Raw genomic sequence first — 19860 nt, 5'->3', positions numbered from 1 at the left:
GATGGGATGTTCGTAAAAGTAGCACATTTTTACTTGGAAAATAAATGCTGGAAAGTGCTTCAGAATAGAATAAATATGTTGAGAAAGGAAAATGCTACAAAAAGTAAACCTGCCGTTCAGATTCAGCTACATCCTGCGAGTAACAAATACAGAAATGTTCCTTACATCACAAGGTACCATTGTATCAATATTAATAATAATTTGCCCTGACGAAGCACTTTCCAGCCAACAATGTCAAAGGACTTTGTATAAGCCAATGGGCAGAGTCTGCTGCCCTTACAGTGAGTAGAATGCGTTTCTGTGAGCAGCCATATTGAAATCCCTGAACTGCTTTCAGAAGTCTCCATTATTGCTTTGCCACCAGCCCCTGAGTAGGGGACCATCCATAGTTGTGCTGCTCCAGGAGCAGATCAGGAACCAAACTGTGGCGTGGTGAGTCTGGTTCTCCCCTTGCACTCAAGGAAAAGAAAGGGAAGTAATCTACACAAGCCCCGGACTCTGTGCTAATGACTTCCCCTTGAGCACCAACTGGCCAGCGTATTGGGATGGAGTGTCTCGTTTCCTCCCACTTCCCAATCAATTCCTTGGTTAGATGTGCAGGATGGGGAGTAACCGGATGATAAAGGGGTAGCCTGTGAGACAGGGGTAGACTGCACGAGGCTCTAAGGGCCTTATGCCCTTCACTCTCCTGTGGCAAGGGCACCACCCAGCCCAGTGTAAGGTACTACACAGTGTGAACAAGGATATTGCAATCTGGCTTTCATTGGTAAGGTGGTACATTTTGTATCCAGTTTATGGATTGGTAAATTAAGGTACAGAGAGGCTAAATTAGGGTGTAGGCTGAGCATATTGCACCTACCAGGGGCTCCTTGCATCCTTCCATTCCACCCCACAAGCTCTTTGTGGACCCCTTGCCCATCCTGCTCTAGTTCAGGGACTCCAGCAACTCTCTGCACCCTCCTCCCTTATGCCTGGGGCGCTTGGAGACTCCATAACCACCTTACCCCATGGCGGTCTCCCCATGTTCCCTCCCATGCCAGAGGCTCTGTGTGCCCCCATGCCTCCTGTATACCAGGGTTCCACACCCATGAGCATGTCTCTGTGTTCCCTACCATTCCCCCTCCAGGTCCCTACTTCTCCCTCACCATCTCTATTCACCCCTCTCTGGGTCCCTGCTTCTTCCCCATCACTTCTCGCCCTTAATCTGTGGCCCTACTTCCATGACTTCCCATATCTCCCCCTCCTCGTCACTACTCCCCCCACACTCATCCTCAGTTTCTTTCTGAGTCCCTGCTTCTTCCTGCATCTACTACCCCTCCAGTCCTTGCTTGCTTCCCTCCACTACAACTGTCTCATCCGTCAACGTCCTGTTGCCAGACTCCCAGCCTTGGCCTCTCCCCTCCTGGTTCCCATTTCTTCCACCCATTCTGTTCTCCCCTGCCCCCTGATGCCTGATTCTCCCCAACAGACTGCCCTGTAAGGTTCTCTCTTTTTTATTTTTTCCCTTGACAGAGTCCAAACTACAGACTCGCCTCACTCAGCAAGTTAAGCTGCTGCCTCTGATTTGTTTGGGTGGCAGATTCCTCTTCCCAAAGCACCAGGCAGTCTGGGGACTCTGATTTTTCCTATGAATCAGGCTTTTCTAATGTTCCAATTTGTATAAAAAATCAATAGGCTTGTGCCCATTGATGCTTAGAACATTCTGTGCATTTTAGTCACGGGTCAGATGCAGCATCCAAAGTTAAAGCATTATAAATAAACAGGCAAATGCCACCTAGTTGAGTGCCGCTTGCTCGCTTCGTTAAGCCAATGATGTGTATATACTCACATAGGAGTTACTGGCCCAACCAAAACTGCAAACTAGGAGCTTTAGCTCTTGGGTTCTTTGCTGTAGTATCCTCAATGGTGGGTCTATTTTGTGAGTGGTCTAAAGTAAGAAAAAAACTGCTCAAATGTCAAGCGTTACTGTGTTTGTTCTCTTTTCTTGTTTTTCATTACTTTTAAGTGCTGCTAGTCTCGGGCTGGTGGGAAAGATGAACTTTCAAACTATTAAGGTGCTGATTGGAATTGGCAGCATATCAGCCTGGGTAGCATATCAGCACTTGATAAAATTGACTAAGCTCTCACAGAGTAATCCATCACATTGTTTCCTGGGTTAATGTGCAAAGCAAGGAGCTTTACTAAAATCATTATGGCTGCATCTTTTATAGCTCACAGGGTCCAATTCCAGGAGGTCCTAAAAACCACCTATGAGGTGCTGAGCATTTGCAACTTTCTTGGCATTGTGAAATCCTATTAGGCACTGAGCACCTAGGAAGCTTAGGCTCACAATTATTAACAACAATTAATAAAACCAATGTATTGCATATCTATAATGTACCTTGCATTTTATTATGCAACAGTGTATACTTTTGTCTGACAAAAATATTATGTAGGGAGAACTGCTGTGAAGATATTTTAGCAGAAATTGGGTGAGATACTGACAATATCAGGTGTGTAACCCATCAGCTAGTGTTCTGTTCTATGTCCCCTCTCTCCTTTATCCATTTGTGATAAGCATCTCTTACAGCAGCCAGCTTGGGGCTTATCTCTCTCGCTCAAGCTGTAGAAGTTCATTCTTCAGCCCTGGAAAAGTCCCCAGTACTGTCCAAAATCCTTGTCATAACTATGCAGTGAAAATAAGAGAAATAAATTTTGCATGCGTACATATATTACAGAGCAACTGTGCGTGCTTAGTGTGATACTTGCATAATTTCTGCTGTTACACACATCTCCCGGTGCGGTGGGCACATGGAAAAATTTTCACCTGCAAAACCCATTGCCAAAACTGAGATTTCCATGTGACAAATTCTATCACTAGTACACATGGATTAACATTTTCTAAATGCATGTGCAGGTGTTTGTGTTCCCAACTACACTAGCCAGTGTATACTCATCTTCACTAGTGAAGACATGGCTTCAAACCACAATGGAAATATAGCTTTTAAAAAAAATGCTGGTTAATCTTGTATCTAAATTCAGATGTAACATAAAATTGAGAAAAGTGGTAGGGGGAAGAAGACACCAGACAGAAAGCGGTAACATGTCTTCAGTTCTACACAGCATTGAGACCTTCTGTCCCAGTTCAGCAAGCGCGTGTGTGTAGTGACTATAAGAATAGTCACACTCGGTCCTATTAGGTTCAATAAGACTAGTTGCATGCTTACCGTTAAGCATGTGTTTACATGTTTTGATGTAGTTTTATAGAAGGCAGCCTTTTACTGTCCTGTGCTACAATATTCTAGCCTGCCTTCTGTATGCAACTTGTGGTAGCAAGAATGTTCAACACATCTTTCCTTGGTAGCATTACTTGTAAGAGCTTGATAAGTTTTCTTTCTTTCTTTCTTTCTTTCTTTTTAACTGCCATATGATTGTAATGTTGTTAAGCAATGAATCATTCTTCAGGCTGAGAGGAAGCATTTTAGTTCCTGTCTAGCAGCAGGCTGGGTAGCAGTAAGATGAATTTCAGTTTGCAGTGGTCCTACTGAGTAAAATATTCTCATTCTGTAGAGTTAAGCTGTTTTATAATAGTCTCATTCTGGCTATTGAAATACACTGTAAGACTTTTTTCTTCAGTTTGATTCACAGCATTTTCAATTATTTAGGTAAGAACCTGGTTAGTTTCACAATTAGAGGGAAACTTTCAAAGCGGTGCATAGAGGTACAAACTCCAATCCTGATAAAGAGAGAAACCATGAGCAATGCTTTGAAAATAAACCCCTCAGAGTTTGGTGGTTGTTTTTAAAATCCTACAGTAGGTATCCACAGACAGGCTTTGAAGGCCCTTTAATTCTTTCTTTATATATTCTCGGCACAGAGAACTTTCAAAGTGCACAACTAATTTTTAATCAGAGGCATGAGCAGTGATATAATCACCATGTGTATTTCTTTGACTAGACTTACCCAGTACAGGAGTACAGTATAGGGCAGTGGTTCCCAAACTTGTTCTGCTGCTTGTGCAGAGAAAGCCCCTGCCGGGCCGGGCCGGTTTGTTTACCTGCTGCATCCGCAGGTTCGGCTGATCGCGGCTCCCAGTGACCGCAGTTCGCTGCTCCAGGCCAATGGGAGCTGCAGGAAGCGGCGCGGGCCGAGGGACGTACCAGCGGCTTAACTGAACTGAATACAGTTGAATACTTAACTGAATACAGTGGCCTTACATTGGAGATGAATTTGCAAATCTTACTTCACTGCTCGGCCCACCATATGCTCAGTGCTTATCCGTGAATGAGAAGGACTGGAGGAGCTGAGTGATGACATAGCACAGGGGCTGTTTATGCATTAATGCTAGAGAAGGTCAAATTATACTGCTCCTTGACAACACTGATATCTAACTGAAACAAATTAACCTAGTGTCATAAATTTTCTTGATGAAGAGTAATACACTGAATTCTGAAAGCAGTGGCAAAGCTATTGGTGGCGTATTCAAGAGAGTAGGGGGTGGCAAATAGAATGAATTTTAAATGTAATCTACAAGAGATCAGAAAGGGGAATAGTATCTTTGAGGGCAAAACACAAAGACCAAATCCAGTGTGTGTGAAATCTTTACTGTGACTAGCATAAGTAGAGCTAAACCATGCTGAACTATGCTCAAAGAATCTCAGATATGATTGCTCTCTATAAATATGTCAGAAGGATAAATACCGGAGAGGGAGAGGAATTATTTAAGCTCAGTACCAATGTGGACACAAGATCAAATGGATATAAACTGGTCATTGGGAAGTTTAGACTTGAAATTAGACGAAGGTTTCTAACCATCATAGGAGTGAAGTTTTGGAATAGCCTTCCAAGGGAAGCAGTGGCGGTAGAAGACCTATCTGGCTTTAAGATTAAACTCGATAAGTTTCTGGAGGAGATGGTATGATGGGATAACATGAATTTGGCAATTAATTGATCTTTAAATATTCATGGTAAATAGGCCCAATGGCCTGTGATGGGATGTTAGATGGGGTGGGATCTGAGTTACTACAGAGAATTCTTTCCTGGGCATCTGGCTGATGAATCTTGCCCATATGCTCAGGGTTTAGCTGATCGCCATATTTGGGGTCGGGAAGGAATTTTCCTCCAGGGCAGATTGGAAGAGGACTTGGAGGTTTTTCGCCTTATTCTGTAGCATGGGGCACGGGTCACTTGCTGGAGGATTCTCTGCTCCTTGAAGTCTTTAAACCACGATTTGAGGACTTCAATAGCTCAGACATAGGTGAGAGGTTTATCTCAGGAATGGGTGCGTGAGATTCTGTGACCTACATTGTGCAGTAGGTCAGACTAGATGATCATAATGGTCCTTTCTGACCTTAATATCTATGAATCTATGAATCTAAATAGTGTAGTTCTTGGGCCAGCAATTCAGGTCTAAGAAAAGACTCTGAACAATGAAGTCCACAAGATTTAAATTATGACAGGATTGAAACAAGCAGCTGAATGACCAATTTTACCGAATCAAAGAAAAAGAATCTGAAACCTTTTGTCAGATAAATAACTGACAGTTTTCCCATTAATCAATATCGATTCTTAACTCCTCACACACCACTTCCCTACTATTCAACCGTGGACCAGTTGGAAGGGTAGCTTAAGGACACCTAGGGTCTAGATCCACTAAAATGTTACACCACAGGAAATATTATGCCCCCCCCCTGACATTTCCTCCCACCAGCCCTCAGCATAGACACTGCATAGCCATCTTTAAGGAACATTTTACACCCGAATGCATCTTTTTACCATTGCTACCTCTGTGTCTGGTGCCAGTGATGCCCTTATTGCTCTGTGAGGTGTGGCTGCCTCACCCAAGACAGTGTGGTCATCATGGGGCCACTGGTCACAAATGCCATGGCCAGCATCTAACAGGCCCTTACGGTCTTTTGTGTGCTTTGTGCTGTGTCCAGGTCTCCTCTTTGTCACTCTTTTAATGCAGCAAGCAGCTGTGAGGCATGCCGCCTGCTCCTTTCCCCTCTGTGTGTCAGGAGTACTCCTTTCCTCCTTTCATCTTTGCCCTGGAGAGGTCATAGAATATTGCAGATCCTTTAGTCAGCTGTGAGGTGCTCTGTGAGCTGCAACTCTTCCTCCATCTACTTGCTGGCTAACTGCAGTAAATTCCTACAAGCTCTGAGCTTGGAACCCGAGGAGCCAAGAATATTACACTGATTTTTTTCCATCAGATGCTCTTTGATTCGTTGCAAACTGTGCTAAGCCAGGCCTTAGAATCCATCTAGGGAAGTCACAGAGAGGGGAGGAGACTGGGTTATGGTGGGCAAATTGTTAGTACATGGCCTCCATGAACTCAGCTGCATTGGAATAAGCATGTGTGTCTGGATTGACTTCCACAAGACACTACAGTAAGCAGTTTGCTTGCTAGGATATGCAGGATCAGGCCTGTCACATAACCATTAATAACAATGAGCAAATCACTAACTCTGTTAAGTTATTAATGGGCATGTGACAGGCCTGACCCTGCATACCCTAGCAAGTGAACTGCTTTTTGTAGTGTCCAGCGGAAGTCAATCCAGGAGCACACCCTTTGATAGGCGTCTGTCATAAATATAAAGGGAAGGGTAAACCCCTTTAAAAATCCCTCCGGGCCGGAGGAAAAATCCTCTCACCTGTAAAGGGTTAAGAAGCTAAACGTAACCTCGCTGGCACCTGAACAAAATGACCAATGAGGAGACAAGATACTTTCAAAAGCTGGGAGGAGGGAGAGAAACAAAGGGTCTGTCTGTCTGTCTGCTGCTTTTGCCGGGGATAGACCAGGAATGGAGTCTTAGAACTTTAGTAAGTAATCTAGCTAGGTGTGTGTTAGATTATGATTTCTTTAAATGGCTGAGAAAAGAACTGTGCTGAATAGAATGACTATTCCTGTCTGTGTCTTTTTTGTAACTTAAGGTTTTGCCTAGAGGGATTCTCTACGTTTTGAATCTAATTACCCTGTAAGGTATCTACCATCCTGATTTTGCAGAGGGGATTTCTTTACTTCTATTAAAAGTCTTCTTGTAAGAAAACTGAATGCTTTTTCATTGTTCTCAGATCCAAGGGTTTGGGTCTGTAGTCACCTATGCAAATTGGTGAGGATTTTTACCAAACCTTTCCCAGGAAGTGGGGTGCAAGAGTTGGGAGGATTTTGGGGGGAAAGACGTGTCCAAACTACGTTTCCCAGTAAACCCAGTTAGAGTTTAGTGGTGGCAGTGGTTATTCCAAGGACAAAAGATAAAATTAATTTGTACCTTGGGGAAGTTTTAACCTAAGCTGGTGAAAGTAAGCTTAGGAGGTTTTCATGCAGGTCCCCACATCTGTACCCTAGAGTTCAGAGTGGGGGAGGAACCTTGACAGCGGCAAATGTACTTTTATTAGCACAGCTCCAGCAGTGTGCTTCATACCACACTATCTTCCTCCTAAGCTGGGGTTCTCTGATTACAACACAAATCCAGCCAGGACTAATAAACACACTCTCTCGATTACGGTCCTCCACACCTTTTGTACTGGTTATCTTCTTACTAAAGTCACATTCATGAGTCTCGTTTATGGGAAATGAAGTTAACAAAGCGGTTTGCTATCAAACATTTCTAATGAATGGCTATGATTTGGAGATGTTTTACAATTGCTTAGGAGTTTTAATGGTTTTGTGCAACTTTGAAATCCTTAAAGAACTTAATTTCCATGCTAGTATGGTGTTCCTGCCTGACCTGGAATGGTGGGCTCAGTCCATATTAGCATATTTACTTAGTTTAATCTGGCACAGAAACTGGCCGGTATCTTTCCTGGTATTTGTCTCACTTGCCTGAAGACTACTGTTTCATATACCTCCTCCCCCTCCCACACTCCCCCAGAGGAAGGTTATTTAGACCACTAAAGGATTTTTTTTCTCAAGGGGAGCTTCATTTTTTTAAGGTGGTTTGTTGGGCAAAAGATCATAAATACCTTTTACCCACATAACATGGCAACAGAGCACTTGTCATGATTTTCCCATCTGAGGGGCAGCCAATGTATTTCTGAATATTCTTCTGCATTTCTGCCACCACTGAGCCTCTTGCTTGGAATGCAGGTAACACAAATGCCATGTTGCTTATGTATGTATGTAGCTATAGTTTTATTTTCTCGCAGTACACCATTGCCCACGAAGATGGCTGTCAGATATTTGCTATTAGCTTCTTTGGCCCTCAGTAAGACAGATGCTGCACATCCAGCTCTGTAGGTCCAGGCATGCAGCAAGCACCTGTAGTTTAGTAGTTCAATGGAAGAAAATAAAGAAATGGGTTATTTTTTTCACTGGTATGGTAAGGTAGCTTTGTGTTTTGTGAATTGTCTGACTGCAGCATTATGGTGCTTCCTGGCTACTGAATTTCTTCTGTTTAGTATTTTTTTGTTTTACATTCTTTTGACTTTATTTTCTTTCCCTGTTGTTTGTTTGCTTTTCCTTTTCTCATCACAGATCCAATATCTTTGCTACCAGCTGTAGTGTCCTGCAGCAGTAAATCAGAGCATACACACCCACACAGGAACAGTGTTCATATTTTGTTTTGTTTTTTTTAAATTTAGGAGCGCTTCAGCATGTTGCACTATATTCTAACAGATTGTGCTTAAGACAAAATTCCTGTAGTGCGGGTTTTTTGAATTGCAATACAGTAATTTTACAGATACACCTCATTATGCTTATTACTATGAATACTCCCATTTATTCACAGCACTAAACTTTATGCCTGAGTGTGGGTCTATAGAAAATAATACTACAATTACAAGTAATGAGCCAATCTTAAATGTGTCTTCATGTAGCCTGACAACTAGCATTAGGAGGATCATGACCTAAAGATGTTGAACCATATGTGGAAAAATACTGCCTTGTTACAAGCTTTTCAATTTGAACGACAGCTCTTTCAACTAAAGTGATAACAGAAATGATATTTCCCAAATAAGGTTACACTCTGCTCTAACTAAACTCTAGTAAGTTATTAAAAATGCCCTAATTTTATTTCACATTTATAAAAGCCCCAAACAATAAGAATGTGCAGAAAAGTTGTTCAATTCTATAAAATATTGTCATGTTTGCCAATTTTTCATACTCACAAGAATTAGTCAAGAAGTGAAAAATATTACGTGACATTTGGAATTTACCTCTAACCCTCAGTGCGGCCTGTGCTGCTAGGAACAAGCATTACTGTTATTTAATACAAAACAATTGTGTTGGCAAAAAACATTTTTCATTTGTGGTGAAAGGAGTGAACTTACGCTGACAAAAAGCAAATATTTTCGGTCATAAAACAAGCAAAAAGGCAAAACTTGCCTCATAAACTATGGCCCTCCAGCACTGAGCTTAAGGTTTTGCATCACTGACCCATAAATGTGTCTCATTCATGACCAACTCTGCAACATTCTCTTTCCATGTTCAGTCCTTGGTACACTGTGGACTCTGTAAGCAAGGGAGCTCATGTTCATACTTTTGGAATGTAGATTCCTGTCAACTCAATAAACATAGGCCACCCAACATCCATTCATTATCTACAACTTTCATTTATTATTGAACGAACATGGATTCATATCAGCAAGTAAACCAGAGGGGAAAGGTGTCTTAATTCAGTTTCAATACCCTGAGCCACTGAGCTCTTCAGCCAAACATGCGTAGAATGCAAACACTGGTTGTCTCTATGACAACTACACAGCTCCATGATCAATAGCAGAAAATGTTACTAAAATGTCCAGTAAAACCAAAACGAGATCATCTGAATCAGCCATTAACCAAAAGTCACTATAAAACTAATTAAGTGAAGTCTTGGTGCTGTCATACAACCTAAAGGTTGACATAAATTTTTCATACAAGTTGAACTTTGCTAAATGTGCTGCCAGTTGATTAATGATGACTTTCTTCAGTTCTCGAACAAGAAAATATGAGAACATGCTGTAGCTGGGAAAATAATCTACTGAAAAGGAGGACATCTTCAGCAGTAGAGGAACAATAAGACCTTTCAACAGAGCCTTACTAAGCTCAAGAGAATTTTTTTCCTTCTTTTGAAATGTTGCTCCAACCCACTCCATGACCAACCACATGAAATGTGGATCGTGCAGTGTGGAGCATAAAGACTCCAGAATTGTGGCAGTTATGGAAGTGAAACCATTAGGGCCAGCTAGATGTGAAGACAAAGTAACTTGTGGGTGTTTTGGGGGACCCCTTAACTGATGATTTTGTTCACAAAGGAATTTTTTAATTACAAAAATGCTTTATATTATTGATAAGTATTGTGAGCTGACTAGATTGTGTTCAAAAGCCTGCTGGTGATGGAACTGGGATTGGGGAAATTGAGAAAGAGGGGGAAAAAAATCTCATTTGCAGTTTTGTAACCCAATTTTTCTTATTAAAGCTTCACTTTTGAAGACAGACAAACCTGTCTGTGGCTATGTTCTTGAGCACATGTGTACCGCTTTTTCACATGTGAAAAGTCATGAATGAAGTCATGAAATGAATTCTTTGCATTGGTGTTCATGGCTAAGGATGTGACGGAAAGTCCAAAACCTGAGCCATTCTTTTTAGGTGACAAATCTGAGGAACTGTCACAGCTTGAGGTGTCAGAGGAGGTATCGGAACAAACTGATAAACTAAACAGTAATAGATCAGCAGGACCAGATGGTATTCACCCAAGAGTTCCGCAGGAACTCAAATGTGAAATTGCAGAACTACTAACTGTAGTGTGCAACCTATCATTTAAATCAGCTTCTATACCAAATGGCTGGAGGATAGCTAATGTGATACCAATTTTTAAAAATGGCTCCAGAGGTGATCCTGGCAATTATCAGCCAGTAAGCTTGACATCAGTACCAGTAAAACTGGTTGAAACTATAGTAAAGAATAAAATTGTCAGACACACTGATGAACATAATTTGTTTGGGAAGAGTCAACAAGTTTTTTTGTAAAGGGAAACGATGCCTCACCAATCTACTAGAATTCTTTGAGGGGTCAACAAGCATGTGGACAAAGGAGATCCAGTGGATATAGTGTACTTAGATTTTTCAGAAAACCTTTGACAAGGTCCCGCACCAAAGGCTCTTAAGCAAAGTAGGCTGTCATGGAATAAAAGGGAAGGTCCTCTCGTGGATTGGTAACTGGATAGGAAACAAAAGTTAGGAATAACTAGTCAGTTTTCTGAATAGTGTGGTGGTGTCTCCCAGGCATCTGTACTGGGACCAGTCCTAGTCAACATATTAATAAATGAGCTGGAGAAAGGGGTAAACAGTAATATGGCAAAATTTGCAGATGATACAAAACTACTCAAGATAAGTCTCAAGCAGAATGTGAAGAGCTACAAAAGGATCTTCTCAAAACTAGGTGACTGGGCAACAAAATGGCAGATGAAAGTCAATGTTGATAAATGCAAAACAACGCACATTGGAAAACAGTGAAATGCAGAGGAAAGGTCTGGGGCTTAGGGCCCAGATCCACTACTGGCCGTAGGTAGCTGAATAACAGACAAGAGGGAGGTACCTAACTGCACAGAGATCGCTCCTCTCCCATCACTAGCCCTGTGGTTAGGGCATGTACCTGGGATGGCAGGGAACCTGCTTTAAAATCCCTTTTCCTCTCTTTCTGATTTGTTGGACGGACCTAACCATCATTTGGCATTCTGGGTGGGGCTCTCTCAGTCTTCATTGCTGAAGATGTTCCACTGTGTATAAATAATTAGATAGTCATTAAGCCAGAGAAAAGTGGGAGGCTGACTCTGTAGCCCAGTGCGCAGGGCATTCACTTGGGATAGTGGAGAGCCAGGTGCAAGTCGCTATTCCAATAGATATTTAATTAGGTATACACAAATGGTGCAGCATCAACAGGGGAGGTTGAGAGATGGCCACCTCAGAGTCCCTGATAGTTTGTTGGGTCGGGAACTCTGGCTTCAAGTCGCTGCTCCAAATCAGGCAGAAGGACTCAAAGCTGGGTCTCCCACAGGAAAGGGCCCAAATTACTGGGCAGACTGGGACACATGCATGCCATCCCCACTGCCCAAATTCTGGTTCTGCTTACCCTCACCTGTCTTCTGTACCACAGCTGGCCCTGCAGGCAACATAGGTGGGACAGTGCCTACTCTGAGAATCATGGCGGGGCCTGCGTGTGAGTTAGGGCTCCAAGCAGTTTGGTTGTATCTTTGCAGATGCCTACTGGTGAAAACGTAGGCACCTACCATGTTAGATGGCAGCTGAGCAGGAGCTTTGTGAATGTCAGTAGCACTTGGACACCTCGATCTCCATTGTGAATCGAGCCCAGGGTACCTGATCCTTTTCCATGGAGCGAAAAAGGTTCACAGGAGTCACAGTGCGGGCTGGAAGCACTGCAGGGGCTGATGCCTTCCATCAGCACCAGCATCACCTCTCATCAGCTCCTCCCCTCTGTTCTGCGGGTTGCACCGATGACCTAAGGCAGCGACAATGGAAAGAACAGAGATGCTGCTGCCATACATATGCTTCTTGGAGCACTGGCAACTCAGGAAGGGCTCGGCAGCTACATTATGTTCTCTCCTCAGTAGGGGCACAGAGCGGGGTTCCCTGCCTCTCCTAAAAAATATTTTTACGTGGGGGGTTTGCTTTTGGTTAAACGGTTAAAGCCTGTGATTAACTCCACAGCCAGTAGCACAGATGTTTCAGGGTTCTCATAGCGTCAGGAAGCTTTCAGGTAGCCGGATGGGTCTCCTGACTTCCTTTGGCTGTCCCTCCCCCTCCTTCACACCAATTGCAGAATCCTGTTTCTCCCAACAGACCCGCTGTGTCCTGGCAAAGTGATAGGAGTGTGTTACCTCTTATAGTCTCCCTAATACTGCCCCCGGAATATTTTCTATCTATTCTGGGTTTTTCCAAAGCTGAGAGAAAAACTCCAATTCTAGATGAATCTAACCTGTTTCTTTTCTAAAACAATCTGCCAGAGATGTTATACTACATGGCAAAAGAGCAACATGTGAGGGGAAGTACAAAGAATGATGAATCACACAGGAGTTAGGGCCTTGTGTTTAAGTGAACTTATTAGGCCTTGGACAGTTGAGATGCTTTCGAGAAGTGGCAAGTTCGGGAAGAGACTGATGTGGGTTTTATTTTCCCATTTTTACTCCAGCCAGAGTATGTTGCCTTTTGGAGATTGTGTTGGTTGTTGAAGCTGTAATAAAGTTTTGGACACACAGACAAAATGATAACAGTAGTGTCCCCCAGTGAATCCCTGACATTTCAACTGAGTTTATAAAGATCAGTGGGAAAATAATAAATTATTAGCACCAACCCCCATGGTCCAGTTATGTATTTTATCCCATAAATCAGACTGAAATCAATGGCAAAACTCCTATTGACTGTCATTGGAAAGTATTAATAGCACTAGAAACCTAGAAAGATTCAGCTCTAGTAAATTCAAATTCGTTACTCTAGCAACCAAGGTTTCTGAACATTCAAGTAATTCATTCAAATTTAAAAGTGATTTTTTTCTTCAGCTCTGACTGTGTCCCTTTTGCATTCATTTGCTGAGAGCATTTGAATAATCTCACTTAAATGTGCCCAGAAAGCAAATATTTAGGAATGTGCAAGCTTTAGTATTCATATCTGAAGTAGTATCCTTTACATGGTAATGGGAGGTCAGGGCTCCCAGATCCACTCACCAGAACCCTGACATGAGGCAATTAAAGCAAGCAGGCTGGGGTCTCACAGCTCCCTTAGCAACTAGCATCATACTGGCATACACAATTACTTTGTGCTGTTGGTGACAGGAGGGGATAGACCTCTGCATGGCATACTCTCTGGATATTTTATAATCAGAATAATACCTGACATAGCTGCTGTTCAGTTTTTCTGAAAGCCCTCATCGGAACCTTGGCATAAGCACAGTCAAAACAGCCAGACAAAGGTCTGGCTGTACCCTTTGCCAACAGGAGGACACACGCATGTGCTTAGGTGACTGTGATGAAAGAAAATTAAATGTAAACACTGCACATGGCTAATGGATGTTACAGTAGCCTGTTTTTCTAGAAATGATGGGTCAGGCAAGGCTTGTGTGAATTAAAGGGTTAACGTTTTCTAAAATGACCTAATCCAGTATATCTGCTACGCTTCCTGCATCACTCACTCTTCCTAAAATACTCACAGCTGCACTGATTTATTCAATCCCTCTTCTAGACTGAGACTCCAATCCAATGCCCGAGAAGTCAATGGGAATCTTTCCATTGACTTCAATGGATGTTGGCTTGGGCCCTCTGAGAATGTCTACACACTGCACTGTGCATATCATGTGAGTAACCACAACTAATGCCCATGTTCCTCAGCTGCTTATGGCCATTGTCACAAATTACAGTAGCCCATAGTCTGCTCCAGTACGTCAGGAACTCCAACCTAATCTACAGTCACCTCAGAACTGAAGAAACCAATAGGCATGAGCTGCACAAGCTCTAAGACACAGCCAACAAGGATCTGGGCTTTAGAGTCCAGAGAACAGCAGCATGGACTGTCACACAAGTGCCACTTTTTTTTCAAGGAAAAAAACCATTTGTGGAAGTTCTGCAACTGTTAGTTAATTAAACACCATTCCCAGAATGCTATAGGTAGCATCAGTTTACAAATAAAGAACTATGCTAATTTTATATTCACTCAGAGAGGTGGGGGAAGAGGCCAAATGAAAAAGGACAAAAATCATCAGGGAAAGAAAATTTATTTCCAAGCTTCTAAGAGAGAGCTACAAACAACAAAGACTAAAAACCAAACACTTAAAACTATTTTTTAAAAAATTAGTTGACAATGTCCTTTTAAAAAAAAATTAAACATAAATGTAGAAAATGCAGTTATTAATTCTAAAACTTGCCCAATAGTGAAATAAAAACACCAATGATAAGGATGGAAACTTACCAGTAGTTTTATTTTTTTTTCTATGTTAATTTGTAAATTGTTATTTTTATTATTAATTATTATTATAATTATTTAAATTTATGCTGGAGAAATGTGCAAATCTAGCAAAATATTCTTTGGATTATAAACATAGAAAAATCAACAAAATCAACAACTAAGGAAATCTGAACGAAGTTAAGAAGTAATAAACTATGGAATTATATAGATATGCATATAATAAAGTGAAATATTACAATAAAACATTGTAAGTGAATTTGCTTCTTCAGCAAACTAAAATAGGGTTATAGTGGGAAAAGTGAATATTTTATGAATATATGCCTGAAAATATATTTTTTTTTGAATTTTTAATAGTTAGATTTAAATTTAACTACATATTGGGATTTCAGGTAAGGAATACATCAAAAGAAAAAGATTTCCTCTAAGGTTATGCAGTTTGGTACCTGACTGCAATTCAAGGATGGGATTTCTAAAATTAAAGATGGAAAAATTTATATCATTGCTATTTATTGCCTCTTCTTATATTGCAGTTGCTGATCGCTGTCCCTTACCAGCAAACTATATTAAATTTAGCAGAATTACAGCTGCACACAGATGTTGAAAATGTTGATGCACAGAACATATTTTGGTCCCTGGCCCATTCCAAACTAATATAAAAAAGGTTATAGATTAATTTTACTAGATTAAAAACATATATTACAAAGACCAACTCTGAAAGTACTCAAGATTTCGCTTATTAAAATTAAAATATCTTGTTAGCTATAGATTAGGCAATTCTACTGACATAAACTAAAAACATTTCTAAATACCAGAACCATAATTAATGTTCAGGTAAGGTAATTGTCAGGTAGAACAGTCTTTAGGGAATTCCTAGCTAAAGTGGGTCAGATTTAAGTCTTTTGCAACTCGCAGAGTTTAGTAAAGATACTATAATTAACAAGTGTGGAGTATACTGTAAGTACAGTGTACTCCTGTTCATGTATGAAGTTGTTTCTGATGGACTTTCTGGGCTATAAGATAAATGCATATTACATGGGAAATATTTAAAAGGATTAAATGTAATTTACTCCCAGAGTAAGAATAACTTTGTATGAAAGGCGTTACTGTACTCTGGGAGCAGCCACAAGCTGTAGATAGAGAGGGTATAAAATGTTCACCAGACACTACAGATGCTTATCTAAAAACATTCGTAAAACATCTTTGATTTTAAATAATCACTTAACAAGGCAATAAACCAACTACAAACACATAATAAATAGGGCTATTAAAAGGTCACAATTGTAGTAAATTAGTCAGAACTATAAATGGAACATTAGAAACACTACATGTTTTCTTAAATGCTTAATAACCAAAACAAGAATTAAAAAAAGAATCATTTTATTTCAAAGTCTGCTTCTTATATTGAAGCACATATTAAAGCAACAGTACAATGTTCATAAAATATAAGTGTGATGCTGTAACATTTCTTACATGTCAGAATACTGATATTTGTATGTATACTAAAATAAGAACTTTAAAATTGTACAAATAGATACATTAAAAATGACATAGAAATAGGGCGCCTCCCACTGCAACAAGACAGAGTTTTATATCTGGCACGTATTAGTTCAAGATGAAAGTATAAGCAAAAAGATTTACAAGAATCAGCAGTAACAAGTTTGATGCTCAAGAGACATTATAATTGTACATTGTACTGTACATACATCATATGGGCTTAAGCTGGCTGAATATTATATATTTCAAGTTTAAAAATGCACTACATATACGAGTGTCCATAGTTTAAGGCGAAATTACAGCTCAGAACTGTTATCTTTTTTCTAATGTGTGGAAGCTTCTTTGACATAAAAGATTTAGATGTTCATAATACATAAAAGATTTCCCTCATTTGTAGGTTCACTTTTAGAATTTTCCTTCCCTTAAATATTTTGTACTTCATAAGTGGTTTTTTTCTCTAGTGAAGTTGATAACCAACTTCTATATTTGCCTTTTGTAAGAAAAGGTACTTCACAGTATTTACCACTTTTATGTCCTTTTCATTATTATTAAAGGAATCCTCTTTGTCAAACTTAAATGTTTAAATGAGCCTTTTCTTGATTTTTAAAAAAATACCTGCTTACATTTCTTCTGGATTCTTCAAAACATCAGACACAGTTCTTAAGGCCAAATTTGTAACTTTATTGTTAAGAATCATCATCAAAAGTGTCTTTGGAACCATACAAGTCTGCTAGTTTCTTAAAGCGAGGTCCCCAGTTTTGTAGATAGTCATAGTCCAAATCAGAATCTGTTGTCGCTGACTCTAACGAGCTAAGTGAACCAGCCACTGAGCCTCTTCCTTCATAGCCATAGATCTGAATAGAGTCATAAGGAGGAGCAGTTGGATCATTATCAGCCTCTTGTATTCTTGTGTTGATGAAATCATCAACATCAACGCTATTAGGAGCTGGCCGCAGCCCTGGTCTTGGCATATACTGATACTCGGGTTTTATGTCTTTACGAGGAATAAACCCATTGATGCCATCAGGGTTCTGTAAAGTAGCAATGTCGAAGGCTTCAGTGTCTTCCTCTCCACCACCTTCATCATCATAAGTTATAATGTTCTCTCTGACATCTTCTTCTTCAAAAACAATTAAAGGTTCTTTCTTCTGCCTTTTCAGTGTTACAAATAACACTACAATGACTACAGAAAAATAAAGAATATAAGTTAGGTTAATTTCCAAGCAAAGTCTACTTTTATAAATGATTTTTCTCTAATGAGAAAGATCACTCAGTGACTAAAGCATATCACATTCTTGTCATAATTATTACACTTATTATTAGCTACTCTTGATGGCTGTGAGACACAAAGTTTGGGATATTTCCCTAGATCTGAGGGGTTTCAGTTCCAAAGTTTTGGACCAGGCCCATTTGTTGCTGGGTACCAGTGCTTATTACGTGATTACTTTAAGTCTTTGATTTGGGTACCACACTGATGGACTCCTAGTCGCACGGATCTCAGACCACAGATCTGTGACTGTATGGGAAAGCCAACTATTCAGAAGAAAGGTGGTCCTGCGTGAGAGATGAAGCCCAATCAGCTGCATGACTGCAAGGTAGAAATGAACCTTTGATATCCTGCAACACCCAACACTGAATTCTAATTCCACAGCCCGCTGCCACAATGAAATAGGAATGATTCTAGCTCCAGATTTCAATAACTTTCCTTTGATAACATGAATAGGTGAAGGGACAAAGGCAAACATGACCTGTTCTCTGTCACTCATTTTTTAAAAAAGTAAATGTTGCCTTGTAGAGTCATCTAGTGATTTATATAGATACTTTGAAATACTCAGGACATTTATGGTGCTTTACAGCTCTTCTCTCAATGGCAGGTCTTCTAAGTCATCAGTTTGTCTTTACTTCCCCTTCAACACTAGGGACATTAAAGGCAAAGAGCTGGCGTGAATTATTATTCTAGGCTGACCTCAATAAGCAATGTATCATTCAGCGAAGGGCACAAAACCAAAAACTTTGTGTCATGGAGTTAGTATCACTCTCTCAAGCTGTTATATACAGTATTTTACCTGGGCTTACTCAGGGTCTCAGCTCTAGTGAAAGGGAAGTGGAGAATACTAAATAAGTTCATCTTTATGAGGAAACATATAGTATGTCAAATGTGGCCAAGTTAGGGTTAACATTCAATATAATCAAAAGCAGATAAATAGGTAGGGAATTTCCTTACCTAACAAAATCACAATGCAAGCGAGAATGGCAATTAAAGCTCCAGTGCTAAGTCCCGCATTGAGGATGTAAGCTTCAGCATTACATGAGAGCAAGGAACCATTGCTGTCACAGCCACAGACTCGAATAGTGAGGGTATTGGTGCTGCTCATTGGAGGGATTCCACCATCACTTATTACAATAGGAAGAAGGTATAAATCCTGCTTTTGTCGACTAAAGCCGCCACGTCTAACAAGAATACTCACTGTATTATCTGTTTAAACAAACAAGACAATCTTTAATCACCCAATTTCTTCTCAGACTCATCTTCTTCATAAATATTGAGAAACTGCATTTTGCTACAATTGCTTTGACTGTTTTAATGCTGTATTTATATACAGTAAATTGATTGTTCCATTTCTAATGACACATGCAAAATTAAATATCATTGTTCCTATATACGGTACTGCCCTATTTATTTCAGTTATTCCAGGGTGTGATACGGAATACAAAGAGTACAATACACACCCAGCCTTTTTTGGTTGCATTTCACATTTATTTTTCTGCTTAAATTTACTCTCATTTACAATTTCTATATATCTGTGTTCACCTTTTAATGGTCTATCATAAGGGAATAGAGCGCCAAAAGGAAAATCAAAGCATTTATTTATAAGGCAAGAGTATTTATGACAATTTAAAAGAGGTTGCAGATACTGCTGAATGCTTAGATTATTAGGAACATATACACCAGCAATTCACATGTTTTCTGCAACAGTGAGTACTTGCTAAAAACAGCATTCATGACCAAAAAAAAAAAAAAGGATCCGATCATACAAACAATTACTGCTGGTCGTGGTGCTCAGTATAAAGAGTAGCCATAACGGACCCCACTGGGAAATTCACAGTACTGAGCCAAGTAGTAAACATCTGTAGAATTAGGCCTTGACATTGTACCTATGCTGATTCTGAGCTTGACCCAAAGCCAATCCGTGAACTTAGTATCAGGTCCTTTGTACTCAGGCTATCACCTTACAGAATTATAAAGATTAGACTTTATAAAGATTTTTCCCAAAGATATTCTTATAGGAGTGCAATTCCCACTGAAATCAAAGGAATATGCACACAATATCTCATGGCAGAATTGGTCCCTGATATTCCACAAGGCCATTTCACTAGAACATATTTAAGTAAACAATATTTTGACAATCAACATCTCCTCAGCACTCTGATCCCAGAAACCTTGAAAGTGTATATTGATATAAGATGCTTCTTAGTGTATGTGCACCGTGCCTT

At 40.2% G+C, this 19860-nt stretch overlaps 1 protein-coding gene across 2 annotated transcripts in view; it reads right to left on the bottom strand.

Annotated features, from left to right (window-relative positions):
* Positions 1–14748: 14748 nt before the first annotated feature.
* The window catches only part of CDH11 (cadherin 11), a 105148-nt gene continuing 100036 nt past the window's right edge, over positions 14749–19860 (bottom strand). For both annotated transcript variants that reach the window (XM_074968797.1, XM_074968798.1), the window contains exons 12-13: positions 18590–18841; positions 14749–17548 (exon numbers count right to left, since the gene is read on the bottom strand). In XM_074968797.1, coding sequence (XP_074824898.1) covers positions 17052–17548; positions 18590–18841 — 749 coding nt within the window. In that variant the 3' untranslated portion in view covers positions 14749–17051. The remainder of the gene's footprint in view (positions 17549–18589; positions 18842–19860) is intronic.

This window comes from Natator depressus, chromosome 12 (assembly GCF_965152275.1).
Source record: "Natator depressus isolate rNatDep1 chromosome 12, rNatDep2.hap1, whole genome shotgun sequence".
Classification (NCBI taxonomy): Eukaryota; Metazoa; Chordata; order Testudines; family Cheloniidae; genus Natator; species Natator depressus.
The sequence above is the reverse complement of the archived record's forward strand: the minus strand, read 5'-3'. Positions and strand labels throughout refer to the sequence as shown.